General features: G+C 45.3%; 2 protein-coding genes across 13 annotated transcripts in view; both read left to right on the top strand.

The window, feature by feature from the left end:
* NAV2 (neuron navigator 2) overlaps positions 1 to 23,098 on the top strand; it is an 858,870-nt gene that overhangs the window by 590,982 nt on the left and 244,790 nt on the right. For all 12 annotated transcript variants that reach the window (XR_014231592.1, XM_082342380.1, XM_082342385.1 and 9 more), the window contains one exon: positions 17,167 to 17,239. Coding sequence is in view for 11 of the 12 variants with exons in the window: in XM_082342380.1 (XP_082198506.1) it covers positions 17,167 to 17,239 (73 nt within the window). In the remaining variant the exon portion in view is untranslated. The remainder of the gene's footprint in view (positions 1 to 17,166; positions 17,240 to 23,098) is intronic.
* Positions 9,595 to 10,012, top strand: LOC309606010 (COP9 signalosome complex subunit 9). The gene has a single exon (XM_082342532.1). It carries the CDS (start codon positions 9,616 to 9,618, stop codon positions 9,787 to 9,789), a length of 174 nt encoding a protein of 57 aa, XP_082198658.1. The 5' UTR covers positions 9,595 to 9,615; the 3' UTR covers positions 9,790 to 10,012.

Here is a 23,098-nt window from a genome sequence, read left to right as displayed (position 1 = left end):
AAACAAAACTTCTTTTGGGATATGGCTGTGCAAATACGCATTTAAACATCTATCAGTTTGCAAAGTTCTTTAAATTTTTAAAAATTAATCTCTCTAAAGGTTTATTTAATTTTAACTATTTTTTTAGGAACGCTATGTATTTTTGATTGAGGTATAATTCACAATTCATATCAGGTGTGCAAACATAATGATTCGACATTTGTATATATTGCGAAGTGATCACCACAATAAGGTTTAACTAAATATTTTTGAATGAACCAATCAGTTTACTTTTTGGAAGGATGAGGACGCCTTAGACATCCTCTTGTCTGAGAACTGTGGTAAGTTCTAAGTTGATAGGATCTGAATTGTGTCTGCAGCTGTGGTGTTGGAGTTTGCAAGTGTCTTCTCTACCTCTTCCAGTTCACTTAAGCTCTGTGACCCTTGGTTTCCTCCATTGAAAACCCAGGTGATAATCCTTTAGCACATTGTCCTTAACTGCCTGCATCCCACCAGACGTTAACTTCTTTGAGGGCGGGGTCTCATCTCTCCATCTGCCCATACCACCTGACATCTGATGGATGCTCAGGGAGTATTAACTGAAGAAATCCCCATTACACCTACTTTGAAACTGAGGCATTTTGAGTGGCAACATGTGGTGCCCCGTAAGGTTAAAGAGCTTAGCAAGTATGTGGATGGGTGGGGAGAGAATAGCTTCAGATCTTGAGCTGAAAGAGAAATTGGATGGTGATTTATAACCATGTAGATTGTGGTTTATATAAAAGCCATCTGGCTTCATGCTTGGATCCATCTCCCTGCATATGTCTTCATGGGGTTCTTATGTTTCAGCCTAGCATCAAAGGGGTGTTTTGGTATGCATCTTTGTTTTTTATTTTTTATTTTTTTCCCATGAACTAGAACTTAGCAAGGAATTCCTGTTGGCACTTTGGTAAGGCATAGTTAGCCTGTGGTGTCTGCGTGTTGGGAACTGGTCAGTAGGTGAACGCCAGTGTGCTCACAAGCAAAGAGAAGAGAACAGTGGCCAACAAGCTGAGTTCAGGTCCCAAAAGACCTTTTAAAACAAAAACTAAACAGCTGCCAACCATTAGATGAAAATCAATATACTTCACAAACAATGATCTTCCAGCTTTTTTAAGGAAAAAAATGGCAGTACTGGATTGGCACTCCACAGGCAACAATTGGCTAAAACTGGATAGCAGCTGTCCTCTTTAGGTAGATGTAGACTGCGTTAGTCATACTCCCCACCATTCCCTATTGTCTTATACCCAGCCTCTTTTACTTAGTTTTTCCCTGCCTACCCCCTGCACACATTTGAGGTTTTTGACCCCCAAACCATTGTATTCTTATAAGTATCATGAACTTCCTCAGGAATCCTAAACACTGGCATATGGTAGTTTGAAAAATCCCTGTTATGGGAGCATTTCAACATCAAAATAATGCCTGTAATGTTTATATTGGTTTAAATAATTCCTGCCCTAGAAGATTTCAAACACTATAAAAGAACATAAATATCTTCCACAAAACGTGTCCAGAAGGATGTGGGAGAAGTCACTCCTTCCTCTGCGAAGTGTCCTTTGTCTTTCTGATGTAATGATTGGGTTTAGTTTCGATGGATTGATTACCTGCCTTGTCTTACTACTGGAGGGCCAGGGAAATGACAAAACGGGGTGGTCATTTTTCTCCCCCTCAGCAATAGTGAAGTTGTTGCTGCTCGGTTGTTAATGCCCCATGTTTGTGTAGAGAGCTTACAAAACACTTTCCAGTAAGTGTTCGAATTGCAACTGTGCCATTTTAAACCGTGATTTTAGGAAGGCACTTTAACACTCTATGCCTCCATTTCCCCATTGAGAGAGTGATGATAATACCTACCTTATCGGGGCTTCCCTGGTGGCGCAGTAGTTAAGAATCCGCCTGCCAATGCAGGGGACACCAGTTCAAGCCCTGGTCCGGGTGGATCCCACATGCTGCGGAGCAACTAAGCCCTTGTGCCACAACTGCGGAGCCTGCGCTCTAGAACACATGTGCCACAACTACTGAAGCCTGTGCGCCTAGAGCCTGTACTCGGCAACAAGAGAAACCTGCACACCACAACGAAGAGTAGCCCCGCTCGCCGCAACTAGAGACAGCCTGCGCGCAGCAATGAAGACCCAACACAGCCAAAAATAAATGTAAAAAAGAAAAAAAAACCCTACCTTATCTAACTGAAAGGTGAAAAATAACTGAAATAATAATGTACGGAAAAGAATCTAGCCCAGTGTTTCATGTTTTCTAAGAGTGTAAATATTAGTTTCTTGGGAGGGATAAGAAAATGATAATTATCCCCATTTTACTGAAAGGAAAACTGAGGCTTGGGGAAATTAAGTACCTTGCTCAAAGAGAGCCAAGGAGCTCTGAGAAACCTATGGTTCCCCAGACTTCACCTCTGGTCCTGGGAAATGCTTGATTTCCATCTCCTCTTTTAAAATTTCCTCTTTGTGATGGTGCCATCACAATGCCGATGATGACCCTGTGGCATGAGTTGGCTTTTCCTACGGAGTAGATTCCCACATTGGTGCGAATGTGGTAACAGTCATGTAGAGTTGCATAGGGTGGCAGAACCTGACGAAAATCTCATCTTTCTCACACTTTCCCCTGAAGGAACAGGAAGGCAAGAGGAGAAGGGTAGGTGACCTGGGTTACCCTTCACTATTGTGAAGGACGACTACTGCTTGCCTTTTATGGGTAGTTTTGAGATGAATCAGCTTGGAATGAAAGTCTTGCCTTGCCCCACTTTGCTTTCTATAAGGGGATAGTGCAGGAGAAATTCTTAGAACTGAAGCAAAGGGCCTTTGAGGGCTTAGCTTGTGAATGGGGTGTTTCTTCTGACTTTATATATATAAACCAAAGTGTATCATCATCAGTCTTTTGAAACTCCTTTGAGAGACACTTGCAGAGATCTGAGTTTCAGAATTTACAGATGCTTTGTTTATCAGTGGCTATAGAGTGCTCTATTTTTATGATCACCTGGCAGTATAATTTTAGCTTTTGGAGGGAAGCATCTTCCTAATATATTGATAATAGGTAGAACCATATGAAATGGCCAGTATGTAACCATTTTTACCTACAAAAATGGCAATTTTATCTGGTTCAACTGAATACTTGACAAGGATGGAATGAGTAACAGGTTCGCATTATATACAAGAATTGTCACTATTTCTTCACAGGTGCGTTAGCGATCTTGTAGCCTTGGGAATCTCAAGGATATCCTGTAATAAAGACCTTCCTTGTCTTGTTTGTTCCCCTCTTTCAGTGACTTCGACATTCTGGCTGTGGCAGTAAGTAGAGTTGAGAGTTACTTTAATTCTTGATGATATTCTTAATTACTTTTAATCTCATATAATTTTTGGTTGGCAAGTAGCTCTTTGCCTTGATCACAGATTTTGGAATTTGAAACTATTGGCCAAATCTAGTTTCTTGGTGTATTTTGTGTACTGCTTGGAAAATCTCCCAAATTCTATATTAATGTCCACTAGGAGGCTATAATTCAGGCTCAACTCTTTAGCTATACCTACAAACAGCTTTTGAAATTAAAAAATGGATTGAAGTGTAAGGTATGTGAAAGGTCCTAGTATTATGCCTGGCATATGATAATTGTTAGCAACATCTGGAATTAGACTGTAAACAATGGTGATTTTCTTTTTTTTTTGCCCACACTGAATGGCTTGTGGGATCTTAGTTCCCCAACCAGGGATTGAACCCAGGCCCTCGCAGTGAAAGCGTGGAGTCCTAACCACTGGACTACCGGGGAATTCCCAAATATGCCATTTCTTTTTTTTTTTTTTTTTTTTAATGGCGATTTTTGAATTACATCTCCTGCAGAAATTAACACTACAGGTGATACATACAAGGAGAGGATAATAGAACAGTTGGCTTCCTTCCGACCATCATCACAGTGAGAGAGCAAAGTCTTATAGGATCCTGAGTTGAGTATTAAAGCATTTAAATTTACCTGCTTGGCTTTACTTCCCTGGTTACCAATGCTGCCAGGATGCATCTTGCACTTAGGTACATCATGCTATCCTTGGAATTGCGGGGTAGGAATCCATGGATCAGCTACTCACGACCAACCCGGAAGGACCATAAGCTGCAGACATTGGCAAGTTGGCTGAGCCACAAAACTGAGTTTTACAGGCTGATGTGAGGGAACTGGTCACCAAGCTGGTGAGCCAAGTGTAACTCTTGGCCTTCATCTACAGATTAATTATCCCATTACCCTGTTCTTTTATATGTGTTGGTTTTGTGGGTGAAATGATAGATTCTAGTGGTATCTCCAAAACTGAGGATTTACTGCACTCTTGGGGTGTATCAGGGATCTGCTGTTTTGCTTTATTTTGCATTTATGTTCTGCTGCCTCTTGAAGACTTTGTGGTGGCTTATGGGTTAAAGCATGGAAATATGGCAAAAATACAAAAAGCACCCAGACCTTCTAAAAAGATCCCAGTGAGTCAGTGTTAGGCTTTCAAGTAGGTGAGCTGATAGGTCTAAGTTAGCCTGTATCAACTTTGTTTAGTGGGGTGATATTTGCTTAAAGTCTGCTCTTGCTCAGGAGGCTGTCTTTTCCACAAGGGAAAGACCACACTGTCTCATCACCACTGTTTCCCCTTCTGCTAGAGCAGGGCCTGGGAGAGAGTAAATACTCAATCATCACTTTTCCAGGAATGAATGAGGCTGCCAAGTCCCAGTTCGTCCCTGGGTGAAATTCTTCGACAAGCACTGCTCTTCCCCGTTCGTTCAAGAGGCAGTTGTGTGTTTGGGGTCTAGAAGTTGGAATCTGAGTTTGTATCCTTCTCTGTAGGTGAAGCCAGAAGTTTTCTGCAAAAAAAAAATGTTTGATTCTTCTTAACAAAACTACTTGTCTAAGGCTTAGGGTTTCCTATGTAACTTAGCAGAGGAGACTTTGACCTGAGAGCTTTTCAGATAGAAAATACTGATTCCAACAGGCTCAAAGTGAATTCGAGCTTCAAGGAGCCCATTCATAGAGGGGCTGTACTAGTGTCATAATTTAGTGGATCTCAGAATGTCTCACAACTCCAAATGATCTTTCCGTTTCAGAAGATGCCATGGGTGTCTAGTACTCTGCCATTATGGGATTGTGTGAAGGGCTTTTTTTTTTTCTTTTTAACGTCTTTATTGGAGTATAATTGCTTTACAATGTTGTGTTAGTTTCTGCTGTATAACAAAGTGAATCAGCTATATGCATATGTTTATCCCCATACCCCCTCCCTCTTGCATCTCCCTCCCACCCTCCTTATCCCACCCCTCTAGGTGGTCACAAAGCACGAGCTGATCTCCCTGTGCTATGCGGCTGCTTCCCACTAGCTATTTATTTTACATTTGGTAGTGTATATATGTCAATGTTACTCTCTCACTTCGTCCCAGCTTACCCTTCCCCCTCCCTGTGTCCTCAAGTCCATTCTCTACGTCTGTGTCTTTATTCCTTTCCTGCCCCTAGGTTCATCAGAACCATTTTTTTTTAGATTCCATATATATGTGTTACCATACAGTATTTGTTTTTCTCTTTCTGACTTACTTCACTCTGTATGACAGACTCTAGGTCCATCCACCTCATTACAAATAACTCAATTTCGTTTCTTTTTATGGCTGAGTAATATTCCATTGTATATATGTGCCACATCTTCTTTATCCATTCATATGTCGATGGACACTTAGGTTGCTTCCATGTCCTGGCTATTGTAAATAGTGCTGCAGAGAACATTGTGGTACATGTATCTTTTTGAATTATGGTTTTCTCAGGGTATATGCCCAGTAGTGGGATTGCTGGGTCATATGGTAGTTCTATTTTTAGTTTGTTAAGGAACCTCCATACTGTTCTCCATAGTGGCTGTATCAATTTACATTCCCACCAACAGTGCAAGAGAGTTCCCTTTTCTCCACACCCTCTCCAGCATCTATTCTTTGTAGATTTTCTGATGATGGCCATTCTGACTGGTGTGAGGTGATACCTCATTGTAGTTCTGATTTGCATTTCCCTAATGATTAGTGATGTTGATCATCCTTTCATGTGTTTGTTGGCAATCTGTATATCTTCTTTGGAGAAATGTCTATTTAGGTCTTCTGCCCATTTTTGGATTGGGTTGTTTGTTTTTTTGATATTGAGCTGCATGAGTTGCTTGTATATTTTGGAGATTAATCCTTTGTCAGTTGTTTCGTTTGCAAATATTTTCTCCCATTCGGAGGGTTGTCTTTCGTCTTGTTTATGGTTTCCTTTGCTGTGCAAAAGCTTTTAAGTTTCATTAGGTCCCATTTGTTTACTTTTGTTTTTATTTCTATTTCTCTAAGAGGTGGGTCACAAAGGATCTTGCTGTGATTTATGTCATAGAGTGTTCTGCCTATGTTTTCCTCTAAGAGTTTTATAGTGTCTGGCCTTACATTTAGGTCTTTAATCCATTTTGAGTTTATTTTTGTGTATGGTGTTAGGAAGTGTTCTAATTTCATTCTTTTACATGTAGCTGTCCAGTTTTCCCAGCACCACTTATTGAAGAGACTGTCTTTTCTGCATTGTATATCCTTGCCTCCTATGTCATAGATTAGTTGACCATAGATGCGTGGGTTTATCTCTGGGCTTTCTGTCCTGTTCCATTGATCTATATTTCTGTTTTTGTGCCAGTACCATATTGTCTTGATTACTGTAGCTTTGTAGTATAGTCTGAAGTCAGGGAGTCTGATTCCTCCAGCTGTGTTTTTTTCCCTCAAGACTGCTTTGGCTATTCAGGGTCTTTTGTGTCTCCATACAGATTTTAAGATTTTTTGTTCTAGTTCTGTAAAAATTGCCATTGGTAGTTTGATAAGGATTGCATTGAATCTGTAGATTGCTTTGGGTAGTATAGTCATTTTCACAATATTGATTCTTCCAATCCAAGAACATGGTATATCTCTCCATCTGTTGGTATCATCTTTAATTTCTTTCATCAGTGTCTTATAGTTTTCTGCCTACAGGTCTTTTGTCTCCCTAGGTAGGTTTATTCCTAGGTATTTTATTCTTTTTGTTGCGATGGTAAATGGGAGTGTTTCCTTAATTTCTCTTTCAGATTTTTCATCATTAGTGTATAAGAATGCAAGAGATTTCTGTGCATTAATTTTGTATCCTGCTACTCTACCAAATTCATTGATTAGCTCTAGTTATTTTCTGGTAGCATCTTTAGGATTCTCTATGTATAGTATCATGTCATCTGCAAACAGTGACAGTTTTACTTCTTCTTTTCTGACTTGGATTCCTTTTATTTCTTTTTCTTCTCTGATTGCTGTAGCTAAAACTTCCAAAACTATGCTGAATAATAGTGGTGAGAGTGGGCAACCTTGTCTTTTTCCTGATCTTAGAAGAAATGGTTTCAGTTTTTCACCATTGAGAATGATGTTGGCTGTGGGTTTGTCATATATGGCCTTTATTATGTTGAGGTAGGTTCCCTCTATGCCCACTTTCTGGAGAGTTTTTATCATAAATGGGTGTTGAATTTTGTCAAAAGCTTTTTCTGCATCTATTGAGATGATCATATGGTTTTTCTCCTTCAATTTGTTAATATGGTGTATCACATTGATTGATTTGCGTATATTGAAGAATCCTTGCATTCCTGGGATAAACCCCACTTGATCATGGTGTATGATCCTTTTAATGTACTGTTGGATTCTGTTTGCTATTTTGTTGAGGATTTTTGCATCTATGTTCATCAGAGATATTGGCCTGTAGTTTTCTTTTTTTGTGACATTTTTGTCTGGTTTTGGTATCAGGGTGATGGTGGCCTTGTAGAATGAATTTGAGAGTGTTCCTCCCTCTGCTATATTTTGGAAGAGTTTGAGAAGGATAGGTGTTAGCTGTGAAGAGCCTTTTTAAAGGTCTGTGTGAGGTACCACGAGACTCTTGACATATGTCAACTCATGTAGTCTTCACTAATGCTCTGAGATAGGTATCAGCATTCCTATATTACAGTTGATGAATTTGAGGCTTGAAGCAGTTAATAAGTTTCTTAGGGTTTTGTGGGTAGTTTCTAAGGGAACCAGAATCTAGTGTGGAGTTCAATATCTGTATCAACATATACTGTTCCTTAATAATTGTGATGGTATACAAGTACCTCCGGGTGAGGTGACATGTTGGGAGGCTAGTAGCAGGCCCTTCTGCCTTGGTGTGAATTGGTTTATCAGCATCTTTTCAGGAGAGGGATTGCACATCAGGTAATGGAGAGGAAAACCCAGGAGGAGGAATGGAAGGCAGACCAGATAAGCTTGTTTAATTCTCTGTTTTGCCAGAGGCCGACTCCAGACACAGCTTTGAGCATGTCATGGCCTGAGCATTATTGACCAGGGACATTCATATCAGAATTGACAACACAGTAACAAAAACTGCCAGTTATTGGGCACCTACTAAGTACCATACACATATCCTCTCATATGATAACCACCACCACCCTGAGTGGTAGGTGTTATAATGCCCATTTTACAGATCAGGTCACTAATCAGGTTAAATTGCTGATGATCATAATTCAGTAAATGGCAGAATCAGGATTTGAACCCAGATCTGTCTGACCCTTTGTTATCCTGTAAATATCACTCTTTAGCCCTGATCACTCCCCTTTTAGCATCTATGTCAGCTCCTAATGGAGGCCTCCACTTGGAATAATCCCTGTTGGGAGTGCTAGGACGTTTGGGATCATTACTCTGAAATTGCAGGAGGAGAAATGACGTGCAGGATGCTGTGCTGAACGAACATGCACAAGGGCATCCTTTGGGCCTTTCCGATGATGTTGTTCCCCGGTGGAGTTTTCACCCTCAGAAGGACTGCTGTATCCAAAAGCAGGTACTCTGCAGAGTTCAACTGTAGGCCTCTATTCTGGGAGCCTCCAGAGTGAGGACTGGCTTTGCGAAGTTAGCCACAGCTCCCTTTCCAGGTCTCTCTCTTTGTTTCAAGGGAAAAATCGAGAAGTCAGAAAATAATAGGGAAATGAAACATTCTAGGCAGTAGGAAGCAAAGTGGAAAAAGATAGTCACTGGAGGAATTTGAGATTCTTGTTTTCAACTTTTTTTCTTCTCTAGAGAGACGTTTTTTGTATCCATATGGACTTACCCATTTGCTGTAACAGCAGAGAGACTCCTATAAAAATTTTTTGAAAAGGAATTCTTGACAACATCTTGGAAAGCCTAAGTTATAAATATCATAAAAGATAAGGAGGATAACATTGCCAAATTAAAGGAAGGAGTCGGGCAAGGCACTAAAGCAGCACGAGAAACAGTCTGACAGAGCGACTCAAGCTCCATCCAGCCCCCGAGTCCCACGTTCTTAAGCTTTCTGTTTCAAAGCCACCAAGAGAGCTAGAGATGACTTTCTGAAATCTTTGATGGTTGAATGGCCAGAGCTGGGACAGAAGGTATGGAGCCCCTTGTACTACTGGCCAAAGATGGCTTTATGTGTCTGTCAAGTAAGCAACAGTATGTGGGGCTTACAAGGAAAGATGCTCCTGAACGTTTCCCCACCTGGGCGGATTTGAAGCACCAGCATACATTTCCCTTTTTCTGGGGTCCCCTTCTAAAATTAAAACTACAGTGTCGCCGGAGCTGCAGGCGGAGATGAAGCCGGCGGTGGACGAGATGTTTCCCGAGGGCGCGGGGCCCTACGTGGATCTGGACGAGGCAGGAGGCAGCACCGGGCTCCTGATGGACTTGGCAGCCAATGAAAAGGCAGTTCACGCAGACTTTTTTAATGATTTTGAAGATCTCTTTGATGACGATGATATCCAGTGAGGTGTGTCCGGCGGTGCGTTTGCTCAGGCCTTGCCATGCCGTGGTGTGGTGGATCGCCTCAAAGGACAGTTGTAGATGGTTCCGGAGAACTTGTGGAAATCACTTGAAGTTAGGAGATGGTTAACGAAGAAGGAAAAGATGGTTTTAACCATCTGGATGAGGCCTCTTGATCTCTGAATGTGACCGCCTTTTGTCCTTCAATTAAAAAAAGTGATGTTATTAAAAAAAAAAAAAAAAAAAACTACAGTGTCTGGGCCCTGCGTGCTCTGTCCTGTGGTGATGTGCATCTCCAGGACCATACTGTGACCCATGACCATGTAAGTGACCATATGATGCTGCTGGACCCCAACACTGACATAGGTAGAGAAAAAAGTGAAGCTGGAAAATCATGCGTCAGGTCATGGTCCCTAGGAATGCAGAGCAAAAAGACAACACTGGTGAGATAGGCATTTCGGAGGGCAGTTCCCCAAAGTATATTTTGGTTTGGTTTCATGGTTGGATTTCTTGTTTTTATTTTTTTCTTCTATTCTATTTTTATTTTTGGAAAGTGTCTGGGGAAGGAGTGTCAGGAGAGCGTGGAGGCTTGTTAGATAGGAAACAGACTTCCTAGTACATGTGACCACAGATGCTGCCCTACCCTTCCCATCCCTCCCTGTCTCGGTGCCCAGCCCGGATGTCACTGGAGCCCCACCTTGAAGGCACTGCTTGATCCATCCCTAACACAACATAGCCCATCCTGAAACTTTTGGACCAGAAGGGCTTGGCCTGGCTGCTGTTGCCATGGTAATGGAGTGTCAAGGCTTCCTTAAGAACAGGAAGGACCCCTCCCTTCTCTCCTTTTCCACATCAGCTCCTGAATATGGCCCAGCACTCTGCTTTTGCTCTGTGTCCTCTCTCATTGCTTTTCTCCTTTGCTCACTGGCCTCCAGTCATTCCAGCTCTTTTGGTTCCCAGAATATGCTGGGCTGCATCCTGCATGAAAGCTTTCCAGCCTTAGAGCCCCTGTGATGGGGATGTTCTTCTCTTCCCCACTCCCGGTGCCCAGCTCACTCTTACGTCTCAGCTCAAATTTCCCTTCAGTCAACAGACATTCTCGAGTACCTACCATGCTCCCCATGCTCTTCTAGGTGCTTGGAGCTACATCAGTGAACAGAACAGACAAAAAGCCCTGTCTCTGTGGACCAACTTGCTATCTCTTCCTTAAATTCTTACATGACTCCCCATCCCCCCAGGCTAGATCCTGTCCTTTAGTACATGACAGATGCTATTGGTGTACTGTTTATCTAGTGCCAGTTCCCCTACGTTAGACTGTAGGTTCTAGAGGTCAGGGATTATGTCTCTTTTATTCACCACTGTATACCCAGTACCAACACATTTCCTAACACCCAGAAGGTGCTCAGTAAATATGGATGAAGAAATGGATAAATGAATGGATGAATGATAATTGTTTTTGTTGACAAGTAGCAATAGCAGGTGTGAAGATCACACACACTTCTGGGAGGAAGTTGTTTGTATTGATAAGAGGCTCAAGAAGAAGCTACACTGTGCTTTTACTGTCCCTAGAACTTGCAAGTTCTCGCTCAGCCTTGTCTGGGGTCTAGGTCTCCCACTACTTAAGCTCTAGGCGTTTTCATGATTTTTTTTTTAAATTATTTATTTGATTTATTTATTTTTGGCTGCGTTGGGTCTTCGTTGCTGCGCGTGGGCTTTCTCTAGTTGTGGTGAGCGGGGACTACTCTTCGTTGCGGTGCGCGGGGGCTACTCTTTGTTGCAGTGCGTGAGCTTATTGTCGTGGCTTCTCTTGTTGCGGAGCACGGGCTCTAGGCACGCGGGCTTTAGTAGTTGTGGTGCGCGGGCTCAGTAGTTGTGGCGCACGGGCTTAGCTGCTCTGTGGCATGTGGGATCTTCCCGGACCAGGGATCAAACCCGTGTCCCCTGCATTGGCAGGTGGATTCTTAACCACTGCGCCACCAGGGAAGCCCGTTTTCATGATTTTTTAAAAATGGCTGTGACCATACCTGACTTTAATACAGCATCTGTTTGCCTCCCTTCCAATTTCATCTTCTCAGGAAGGAGACCTTCAAGGGGTGCGGTGACAAACTCTGAACTCATAAAAACTAGCACCCCATTTACTCGTTATGCCCAGAGCCCCATCTTCCCCTGGGCTGCGATAGTGCCGGTAGAGATGGTCTTCGTCTGCATTAATCATTTTCATGAGCTTTGCACTCAACTACATACACTGGTATTCAGAGAAAAATGCTACCATGACAACTGCCACAACAGATGGTATTTGATCAGTCTCTAAGCTACCAAGGAGATATACAGCAGTGCTTCTGAGGTTTGCATATTTTATGTTATCATGAGACCCAGTCCAGCCTTAATCATGATTGAAATGTGAAGTTTTCCATTTGCCTCCGATCCCCCCTCCCTTCTCTTTCCAGTTGTTTGCCATTTGTTTTGATTTTCCTTGCTCTGTGCCTGGCCTGTTTGGGGATATATTTCTGGATGTGGGAGACATAGGCTACAACATACATGGTCCATGGAAGTTGCCCTGCAGGTCTGAAGTTTAGAGACTGTTGAGAAGCTATTCAACTTTGGGATGGAGAGCCTGGCTGAGAGTGGGAGAAAGGCTTAATTGCAGCCTTTCTCTCTTGGATGTTCATGGACCACACAGGGTTGAGGCCACATATGGCCCCAAACAAAGGGAAACTCTGGGAAGTACATCTTGGTCTTGGTTTGTCCCCTTACTCCGCCCACTCCTCCATCCAGCTCCTTTCTGCTCCCAGGGTCTCTGGTGTTGTGGTCCCCCTTCTCAGCTTCCTGCCTCCACCCCAGCTAGCACTGCAAACTCCAGGAGCTTGATCCCAGAGCTCTTGGACCCATTTCTATGACGACAACTACAACAGCCTTCTCACCCAGTGCCCCTCCCCACCCATCAGCAACACTGGAATGTCAGACTTCGCACAGATTTTTTTTCAGCTAATTTTGGAAAGTAGTTTATATTGGCCGCTATGTGTTAATGAACAACTTTCGTTGTATTTACATACTTTGCTGGTGAAGAGTCTTTTCCTTCACTCTGCCTCTCAACTTTAACAGGATTCTCATCTTGCACTGCATGTCTGGATCCCATATGAGCCATGAGCCTCATTAAAGATGGGCACTAGGACCTCACTGTGCTGTGCTGAGTGCCCCAGGGTCCTGCCACCGTCCTGTCCCCTCCAGGGATGTGGTGGGAGTTTGCAACCTCAGTCGTACTGGAGGACGGATTGTTTACCTGAACAGTATTTATAAGAAAACCTTAAGGTGAATTTGAATCACAAGAGAGCGTGGATCAAAGAAACCTTCTCCTCTTCTGATCTCATTCCAAGTGAAGCGGGAGGTTGGAATCCACATCTGACCCTATGCTGCTTCCCAGCCCCGTGCCCTTCCTGGGGTGCAGATGAAAAGAGCGTGGGTCTCCGCCGCCTTGTCGGGAGTGATTTTTAGCCTTAATGGAACATTATTAAACAGTGGATTTGAAACTTGAGGAATGTTTTTTGAACTCCTCTGTGAGCAGAGAATTCGTGGTAGAGGGGAAAAAAATTCAAGGCGCTTGATGGGCTTATGAATCGTCTTTTAAATGATGACCCAAGTTCTTACTTTCAGGTTTTACATTTTCTGGGAGTGCAATCTGGCCATCTGGATAGTGTTCCCCGTTTCATCTCCTCTTTAGGAGAAAGCATTCCTAGTGCCCTTAGGTCTCCTCCTTCACCTGATGTAGGGAGATCCTAATGCTTCCCCTGTTTATATGCTCTGATTCTCCTGGAAATGGACGGGAGTCAGGGGGTGTATGTCGAGTGGCTCTGTGGACCCTAAAGAGAAGGATTATGTAAATGTGGGCTCCTGGAGTGGGGGGAGACTCTGGACCAACACTGTCAAGAGAATCGAGCACAGTGCCTGGCACAGAGCAGACATCCGCACAATGATGTTGACTGAGTGATTGAAAGAATCACATCCCTCAGGTTTCTCACCCTTGGCACTGCTGACGTTTGGGGTTGGACAATTCTTTGTTGGGAGGGAACTGTTCTGTGCCTTGGAGGGTGTTTAGCAGCGTCCTTGGCCTCTGCTCACTAGATGTCAGTTCCCCTCAGTGTTGTGACAACCCAAAATGTGGCCAGATGCCCCCTGGGGGGCAAAATCTTCTTCCTTTCCCAGTCTCCCTTACTCAGCAAAGAACTATTGATCAAAATTATGAAATTGGTTGACAGAATGATAGGACTGTAACCAAAATCAACAAGAGAGGAAATATTCTAGGTAACCTGTTTATAATTATTTCTCCCCTTAACAGAATTTAACATTTAAAAAGAAAGCCCCATGGGTGAATTGAAATGTACCAAGGGTAGCCTTGCAAGAAGAAATTGCCATGGACTTTATTTTTTTTTTAATTTATTATTATTTATTTATTTATTTATTTTTGGCTGCATTGGGTCTTCGTTGCTGCCCGCGGGCTTTCTCTAGTTGCGTCGAGCCAGGGCTACTCTTCGTTGCGGTGCGCAGGCTTCTCATTGAGGTGGCTTCTTTTGTTGTGGAGCACGGGCTCTAGGCACGCAGGCTTCAGTAGTTGTGGCACGCAGGCTCAGTAGTTGTGGCGCATGGGCTCTAGAATGCAGGCTCAGTAGTTGTGGCACACGGGCTCAGTAGTCATGGCGTGTGGGCTCTCTAGAGTGCAGGCTCAGTAGTTGTGGCACACGGGCTCAGTAGTTGTGGCACATGGGCTCTAGAGCGCAGGCTCAGTAGTTGTGGTGCACAGGCTTAGTTGCTCTGCGGCATGTGGGATCTTCCCAGACCAGGGATCGAACCCGTGTCCCCTGCATTGGCAGGCGAATTCTTAACCACTGCATCACCAGGAAAGTCCCACCATGGACTTTAAATGGTGCCACATACATCAAATGCTCCATAGATGTGACAAGGAAACGTACTTCATGCTCCTTGGAGGGAAGATTCTATAGAATTGCAGTGTTGTAGTAGAGCAGTGCTTTTCTTGAATATGTTGGCAGGTGTCCCTTTTTTTTGTATTTAGTGTCACACTGCCACACTGTTGCTGAAAAACTTAACCTACCCATGTCAGCCCACCTACATGACACTTCCCAGGATAAATATCAATACCAAGTGCACTATTTTTGATTTTGCATTAACAGATTCAGGGGTGGTCAGATTTCTCTTCTCATTTTCTATGGGGTCATAATTGCCAAAGCCTCCCTTCAGAGCCATGTGTAAGATATTATATTAGAAGAAGTAGGGTAGGGTCCTGTATAGCACAGGGTACTGTATTCAGTATCCTGTGATAAACCATAATGGAAAAGAATGTATATATAACTGAATCACTTTGCTGTACAGAGAAATTAACACAATATTGTAAATCAATTATACTTCAATAAAATAAGTTTAAAAAAATAAAAAATAGATAAACAATAAAAACACATACACACCAAAAAAAAAAAAAAATAGGATAGGATTATAGGAAGAGACAAGCGGTAGAAGAGGAATTTTATAAGTTTACTGTGATTTAAATGCTAGTGCCTTTGTGTAGAGGCCACAAATCCTTTTGAGTGGTTTTGGTCTGTTACCACTGTATACAATATCATGAAATAAGGATTGGTATTTTCTCAAAAGCAGGGTTTTGTAATAGAGTGCAATAACATTTAGAGAGATGATTTTTATTACACTTCTACATGGAAGCCAATTGCTCCAAAACACCTTGCACAGGGTCCTCCCAGCCATTCTCTTCCTTCTTCGTCCTCCCCCTCGCCCCCCTTCCCTCCAAGGTGGTAGCACTTGGTTGTCACTGTCAGTCATCCTGCGCTGGAAAGAAGAAAGGAGAGTTTAAAGCCATCTCATTTTTCCTCCCTCTTTGTAAGAAACGATTTTCTGCGATGGTGGCAGGCATAACGTGTAGCATCGGCATTTATTTCGTTTGTAGGAATTGCATTCTACCCCTTTTCTTAGAGATGAAACAATGTCTCCCAGATGAAGACCCTGGAAGGTGAGCTGTAAGCTGGGAAAGAGATTGGGAACCTGAGCTAAAAAATGTGAGGATGGAGTGACCTCAAGCTCAGGGTTGAGCGGATTCTTTTAGAATGGATGCAGTTTTATTCAGGTGTCCCTGAGCTTAATTTAACGTGTTTGGAAGCTGTGAAGACTGGGAGCAGAGAAGGAGAATGCCAGACATCAGGGGAGGGTGGACGTGAACTTCAGGAAGACTGCCTTGGAGCCAGACTGTACTCAAATGAGAGCTCGTAAAATGGAGACACTTCACCCTGTGGCTCTGAAGGAGCCATCAGGATATTGCTTGGGGGAGGGGAGGGAGAAGGGTCACACGTACGCTGTGAAAGAGAGTCATTTATGAGTTCACAACAAACCCCATGGGTCAAATACTGGTTGGAGTTCCTAAGCGTGTGGCTGGAGCCTGGGAAGTCGGGCGGGGGCTGAGGGGTTGCGGAGGTGAGGAAGATCTCCGCTGTGAAATGCAAACCGTGTGAAATCCAAAGTTCCCTGTGCCAAAGTCCAAGGCAGTTTCTCTTATTTTTGGTCACCGTTGACATGAATCGAGCCTGAACAGTTTCCTGTAGACCAAAAAATAATTAGCCCTGACAAGGGAAAGGTCTGAAGGCAAATCAGACCTTTGGGAATGATCTAATTGCTCTTTCCTGAGGGCTGGACGTGAGCGTGCCCTTGGCCGTGCCCTTGGCCGTGGCATCAGCCCTGGAAAGCCCGGGAGGCCTCCCAGACCCTGGTGGGGTCGGGTCCCTTCTGCCACAGAAAACACAGAGGACAGAGAGGTTCGGTGAGTTTGCAGCTCTCCCTGTCCTCTGCAATGCCTGCCATCCTGAGAATTTTGTGAGTAAACACTACCCAGATTCCCGCTGAGACGCCCATTCACTCTTTTTATGCTTGACTGCCCACCTCCTCGGGGGCTGGGAAGTCTCTCCCAGCTGCTGGTAGGTGGAAGGGTCTCCTAACCTTGTCCCCACCTCTGTGTTTCTGGCAGCTGCTCAAGTGTTCAGGATAGCACTGGTGACAGTGATCAACACGAGAGCTCCAATTCCACCCTGGTTATTTTTGGCAGGCGTGAGCAATCCAAGGCCTTGACTTTTGGCGCTGTGTGTGGTTGGGATATTAGGTAGCCTTTTCCTGTGCAAGTACAGACAAAGGAGAGTACTGACCTGCACCCATCTATCCATCCGGTGTTTTCATGTCATTTTTTCCTCTTTGAGAACCTTAGCAAATGCACAGTGAACCCTCTCTCTGACATAGACTTTTGTTCCTAATAAGAGATGGCTCTGGAGAAGACTGAACATTTATTGAGTGTATATTGTTGTTTTTTTTTCCCCCCCCTAGATTGAAAACATAGATGCCTGCTTGAATTTCCTGGCAGCTAAGGGAATAAACATCCAGGGGCTGTCTGCAGAAGGTGAGTCTGAGCACTTGTCATAAAGCTGCCCTTTCATCATTCGAAATGCCCACCTGTTACTTATTGATGACATTTTTAGCGTTAAGCCAAGGGGTGCTGGTGGGCTTTTCCGGTTTTGTCTCTTTCTGGCTTTGAGGCCACTCAATGCTTGTCTACACTTGAGGATGCCAACTTTTTGACAACCTAAAGAATCTCTCTGAGAGTGCCAATCCAACCGTGCCAGCCTTGTCGGCAAGACACGGAGGGAGCAGTAAAGACGGAGCTGCTTCTCTTTGAGAAGGGCTTCATCAAACAACACCGATTTGATTCACGCAACCGGCAATTTAGTTAATTATCAAGCCAAGCCTTATCTGTGGGAGAGAGAACACTTAACCACAGAGCATATTTAAACTGTGCAAGTTCCCAGGGAAAAATGCCTAATCCTTATCTCTTAATTTTATCAGAAGAAGCAGCACTTTTCCTAGCTCCCCCCGCCCCAAAAAAAGCACGTGATTTATTAATGAGGTGCTCCATTTTGACATCGTGATTAGTTTTTAATTAACTCCAATTTGGTGGCTAATTAGCACATTAGCGTTTGCTGGTGGTTCGCTGTTCATTAGGTGTTGGTCTGGAGATGGCCGGTCTGGAGATGGCCGGTCTGAATTCTTAGCCTCCTCGGGCAACAGCTTACTCTGGAAACTTGCTCTGTCTCTCTCCTGTTTGTAAATACAAGCAGCTGCTAGCTCCAGAGCAGCCATAGGCCCCAGTAGCCTCCCAAACTCATTAGGCTGCACCTCCTCCAGTTTTCCCAGAACAGGTAGAGCAGTGTGGGCCTCAGATGACACCACCTTTCCCTATCCTGGCCGCGTTTTGCAGAGTTGCTGGTTAGCATTGACTCTGGTAGTTAGGGTTGGGGAGGCGGGGAGCGTTGCGGAAGGACGCAGCCCAGTGGAGCGTAAGTTTGCAAGCGTGATCCTTTGGGGGCCTGTTCCTTGCCTTTGCTCTGCTGTGTGGTGAAAGCTTGGTTTTCCTGGCTGTGTTTCTGGGCTGTAGTCTCTTCCAGTGTTGCGGGTGGGCGGCCGCTATTGGTGTCTCATGTCTGCACGGAATTCCCCAAGTGGGACCTCTAACAGGCTGGGGCTGCCCCGGGTCAGACACGGTCACACTGCTTCCAGAGGTCTCTGAGGCAGCTTTCGGTGGTCAGCCTTAATCTCAGCTCTGAGAGAAGGGTCCGTGGAGGATTCCTTTGCTCTGGGCTATGGGCCCTCCTCCACGGGGGATGAGATCTAGGCTGAATGGCATGTGGCATGCGCATCGCTGGGGCGTGAGGGGTTGGTGTTGGTGTTTCCATGGAGAGGTAGGGAGATGCAAATGTCTATTCCAAGGAGCACATTGCTTCCTCCTGGTAGAGAGTTCTCGTGCTGGTGGAGGTGGCAGGCACACATTCCTCCTAGGTCCTGGGCATGATTGGATCCCGGGCCTGTGCACCCCACCCACAGCAGAGCACCAGCAGGGGCGTCTCTTCTACAAGTCACGCTTAGCAGAAAGGGCTCCAGGGGATGCAGACCCTGTAGGCCAGCTTCATCTCATGTGGCCTGGAGGTGACCCTGGCCACCCCGCCATCTATCTACCCATTGTCCTGCCTTCTGCCTGTCCTGTCTCTCCCCTGCCCCATCTTCTCTATACCTTAAGGCATAGAGAATCTACTCAACAAATATTTGTTGAATGAATAAGTACCAACTGTGCTTTTAAGGCTTTTATCTGCATCAGCTCCAGCTCTCACAACTGACGGTGGAATTTATAATATGCTGAGTTTACAGATGAGGAAATTTTCCCTGAAAGAAGTTATGAAGCCCGCAGTGAGTGAGTGGCAGGGCCAGGATTGGAACCCAGGTCTGTGTGATTTCGGAGCTCCTGTTCATGGTGTCTTTGGGGAAGGCAGATGGATACAATGTGGGCGTGCCATGTACGGGTGAGAGAAATCAAAAAAGATCTAGAACCTCTGTTGGCCGGAACGCTGTCTCGGAAGATGCTGGGCAGCCTGTGAAGGCATATCGTGCAGACAGACTCAGCCCCAGCCCCCTGGTCGATGGTGGGATGTGGCCCTTGTGAGTCTGAGCAGGGAAGAGCAGACTGGAACCAGTGTGTTGAGGAATCAGTCAGTGGGGTATAACCATGAAGTAAGTTTTTCAGTAACTGCCCACACCTGTGCTATGTTGACCCCCATCTTTCCTGCTTGGTTGAGACTCATTTAACGATATCTGAGCCAGAACCCATTCTCTTCAGCCTTGTGCAGTTATTAGAACAGATTTATGTCAATACTTAAGACTCAGCCTTGTTCATTTTTAAACTTCAGTCTCAGACTCAAAGCTCTTTTCCCCGGTGCCCCTCCGTGCAGGTGGCTTTGGAAGGTTGAGGGGGGCTGGGGGTGTGATGACTTGATTTCCTTTCCCTTCCCTCGTTCCTGTGCCTGAGCCTCCAGGATTGGGGCAGCAGCAGAGGCAGCAGAGTTCTGCTGGTGGTGAAGTTGCTGCCCTCCTCTTGGTGGGCCATCATTTCTACTGTCCCCAGTGTGGGTCTCTGCATGCCCTGCTGACCGGCACTCACTCCCATGCTGCTCCCAGGGCCTTGGTAGTCTCTTGTGAGATTTGACCACTCCTCCAGCTCACCCCCAGCTAGTAGAAGTCCCATTCCATCCCCCTGATTCAGGCCTCTCTTCGTCCCCACACTAAGGTGGTCCTGGTAAGGCCGTAGGCCTCAGTCTCACAATCCCTGCGTTACCCACCATAGAGCAGCAGGAATGTGTGGGCTCTGTCTTCCACTTGTAGTGATGGAACAGGCCTCCTGTCACCTGGAAGTCCCCACCATACAATCTCTCTCCAGCTCTTTTCCCCCAGCTTAGGTGGCAAACAGGCAGATCTGCCAGGTCCCTGCTAAGCAGGTGTCCCAGCTGGGCACTAGAACACCAGCACCACCACCTGGAGTGATTCTCTTGAAGCCTCTACTCCCTCGACTTCAAGGAGTGCAAGGACCCCACTGTCTTGCTCCTTGGTGACGGGGGGAGATATCCTGTCTCTGTGGTCATCAATCATGACCACCCACGCCCACCCTCAATGACATTCTCTCATCTGGATCTTCTTATACTGATTTTGGGCGCGGTGGGTAGAGGCTGGTGATGATGGTCTTTGGTTGTAAGACTGATTCTGGACTAGTGCAGTCTTGTGGGAGGGTGACTGGTCCCAACTTCTGTCAATTCCTTGAACTTACAAAGCAAGGGTACTTAGAGCCTGTTTTCCTCAAATGGGCCTTATTCACAGTTTCAGGGCTACAGGAAGTACCTCCATTTGACATACTGTTAAGTTATAGGAGTGGAAATCATGTATCGAGGACCCACCAGGTACAGCCCCTGGACTAAGTGTTATACACATTTTAGTTTATATCCTATTTAATCCCCCACAGCAACCTTCCGAGATCAGTATTCGTATTACCCCATCTTACAGATGAGGAGACTACGGCCCAAAGAGATTGTTCCTTGTGGCAAAAGGGAGGCCTACAGAGTCAGTAGTGGTCAAGCTACTCACATCTGTTGATTCAAGTCCTGGTATTTTATACTGCTCACCACTGTCTACACTTCTAACCACCCCCATAACTACTAGAAAATCATTATAGTGTTTAAAGAAATCATGTAATTTTAATGCTCTTTGTTTTCCTTTTGAAGATGATTGATTGCCCTGAGGCTCCTCCTCTGATTTAAAAAAAAAAAAAAAAAAATCAGCGGTTGGAAAGCCTCATAGGCACATCTCCACCCTTTCCCAGTGACTAAAGCCAGGTTTGGAACCCGGGAGGGTGTGTGCACCTGTCCTTGAAGCATCTCAGCAGCTCAGGCCCTGCCCTGGCCTGCCTGCGAGAGAGCCACAGGGAGCCTTTGTTCCAGGGCACAGACAGCTGATGCCTGCGAGCAGGGGCTGCAGGCCCAGGTGAGGCCCGTGGAGATGCTGCTGGTTTGGGACTTTTCCTGTCCCCTGCGTGTTCCCCAAGATCGGACCCATCCGCTTGCTCCTGGAGACTTGCCAGAGTCCTGTGAGCTTGGGCCTCAGCCTTCCCCAGGGTGATTTTTTAGATCACTTCAACCCCTCACTCCACCTGTCACAACCATCTGTAAACCTGTTCCTGTGAGGAGGAATGGCCTTTATCCCTGGGAGTTTCGAGAACACCTGGGGTTTGCGCTACCTGGCCCTGAGCCCATCCTCCCGTAATGGGGAAGCGGAGGTCTGGAGGTGAAGACATATCCTATTTAGTTAAGCACGCATTTGCCGGGCACGTCCTATATGCCAGCCACAGTGCTAGGCACCGGGGTACACGGAAAGTCACGTCAGTCATACAAAACTAGCTTTAAATTCCAATTAATGAGAGAGCTGTGCTGGTGGTATGTACAGGATCCAGTGGTGCCCAAAGAAGGCTACGATCAGCTCTGCCTGGGACAGGCAGGGGCTTCTCAGAGACGGTGATGTTTCTTCTGGGTTTTACAGGTTGAATAGGCTTTCACCAATCGGAAAAGGAAGGTGAAGGGAAATTTAGATAGAAGTTGGGGCATAGGTAATATGATGGGAACAAAGGACTAGCTTTTTATCCGTCTTGCAGGTTGGAGAAACAGAGGCAGGAAGATGCTTCCAGGTGACTCTAACAGGGAGTATATGCTTTAGGAGTGAAATCGGTTGCTGACTTGATTAGTTCAGACCTGGGTGTGCTGCCCTGATGGCCAGAGACCTGATGCTGAGCTTTCTCCTCCTTTCATCCTGAGCCAGAAAGCAGGAGGTTTTTCTGGACCGTTAGGGTAAAAGCAGCACGTAGATTGTCTCCATCTCCTCCTACCCACGTCACCTGAGTTTGGCAGTGAGTGGGGCCATTTCTGTCCTTCACCAGCAGGGGGCCCTGTTGGCTCTGTTCCCACCCCTTCATCCACTTCCCCTGTGGGCAGAGTCACTGAGGGGCTTTGCTGAGCAGTACACAGAAGGGCTGCCAGAGTGGGGTGGAAAGTTACATGCTGAATGTGGGTGATGTAGACGGCCCAGCTGGAGGAGTAATGCCACAGAATCCACAATCCCGAACCAGCCGGGTGACCTTACACCGTGGCTTAAGGGGATTGAATAGGAATTCTGAGACTGCGGTCTGAGGCAGCCCTCCCTTTGGCTCCCAATCCCTTTCCTACAAAGCAGGTTTCTTTGTATTAGATTATTCCAATGATTGTGCCTTACTAAAGCAGGCCTGAGGTTTCTTTTAAACAATGTTGAAAGAAAATAACTCTATTATCCTCCCTTCTTGCCCAACATCCCCCTAAAGCATCCATGCAGATTAGCGCCAGCCAGTGGGTACGGAGATCAGTCAGAACCCAAGGAGGTTCAGAATCAACGCCATACTGAATTCTAGTGGAAATTGGACTATGGCCCGTGTAGTTTATTCTTCAGTTTACGTGGGGGCAGCCATAGGAGAGAAAGAAGAATAGGGTTCTCATGCTGGTTTAGATACCAGCCTAGCTCATGTCTCCTTGAACAAGCCATATGTCTCTAGGTCTACAGTTATTGCCTTCTCTACAAATCAGGAGGGTGAGGATAGTTGATCAGAAACAGAATGATGTTCTTTTTCCAAAGCCTCGGGAAATGTCATGAGGGGAACATTTTTGTGGGCTGGTGGATTTTGTTTTTAGACAGCCTGTGGAGCCAACTTACCAGGCCTCGTGGCACACAGAAAAATGCCATTTGGAAATAGGAAGAGAACACAATTCTAGCTATTTTGGACCACCCATGGCATAAACTGTGTGGCTCGATCCCAAACAGAGCATTCACCACGCTTGCGTCCTGTGTTCTGAAAAGAAAATTAAAC

The sequence above is a fragment of the Balaenoptera borealis genome, assembly GCF_965194805.1.
Source record: "Balaenoptera borealis genome assembly, chromosome: 11".
In the NCBI taxonomy this organism is placed as follows: Eukaryota; Metazoa; Chordata; class Mammalia; order Artiodactyla; family Balaenopteridae; genus Balaenoptera; species Balaenoptera borealis.
This window is presented reverse-complemented; position numbering and strand designations above follow the sequence as displayed.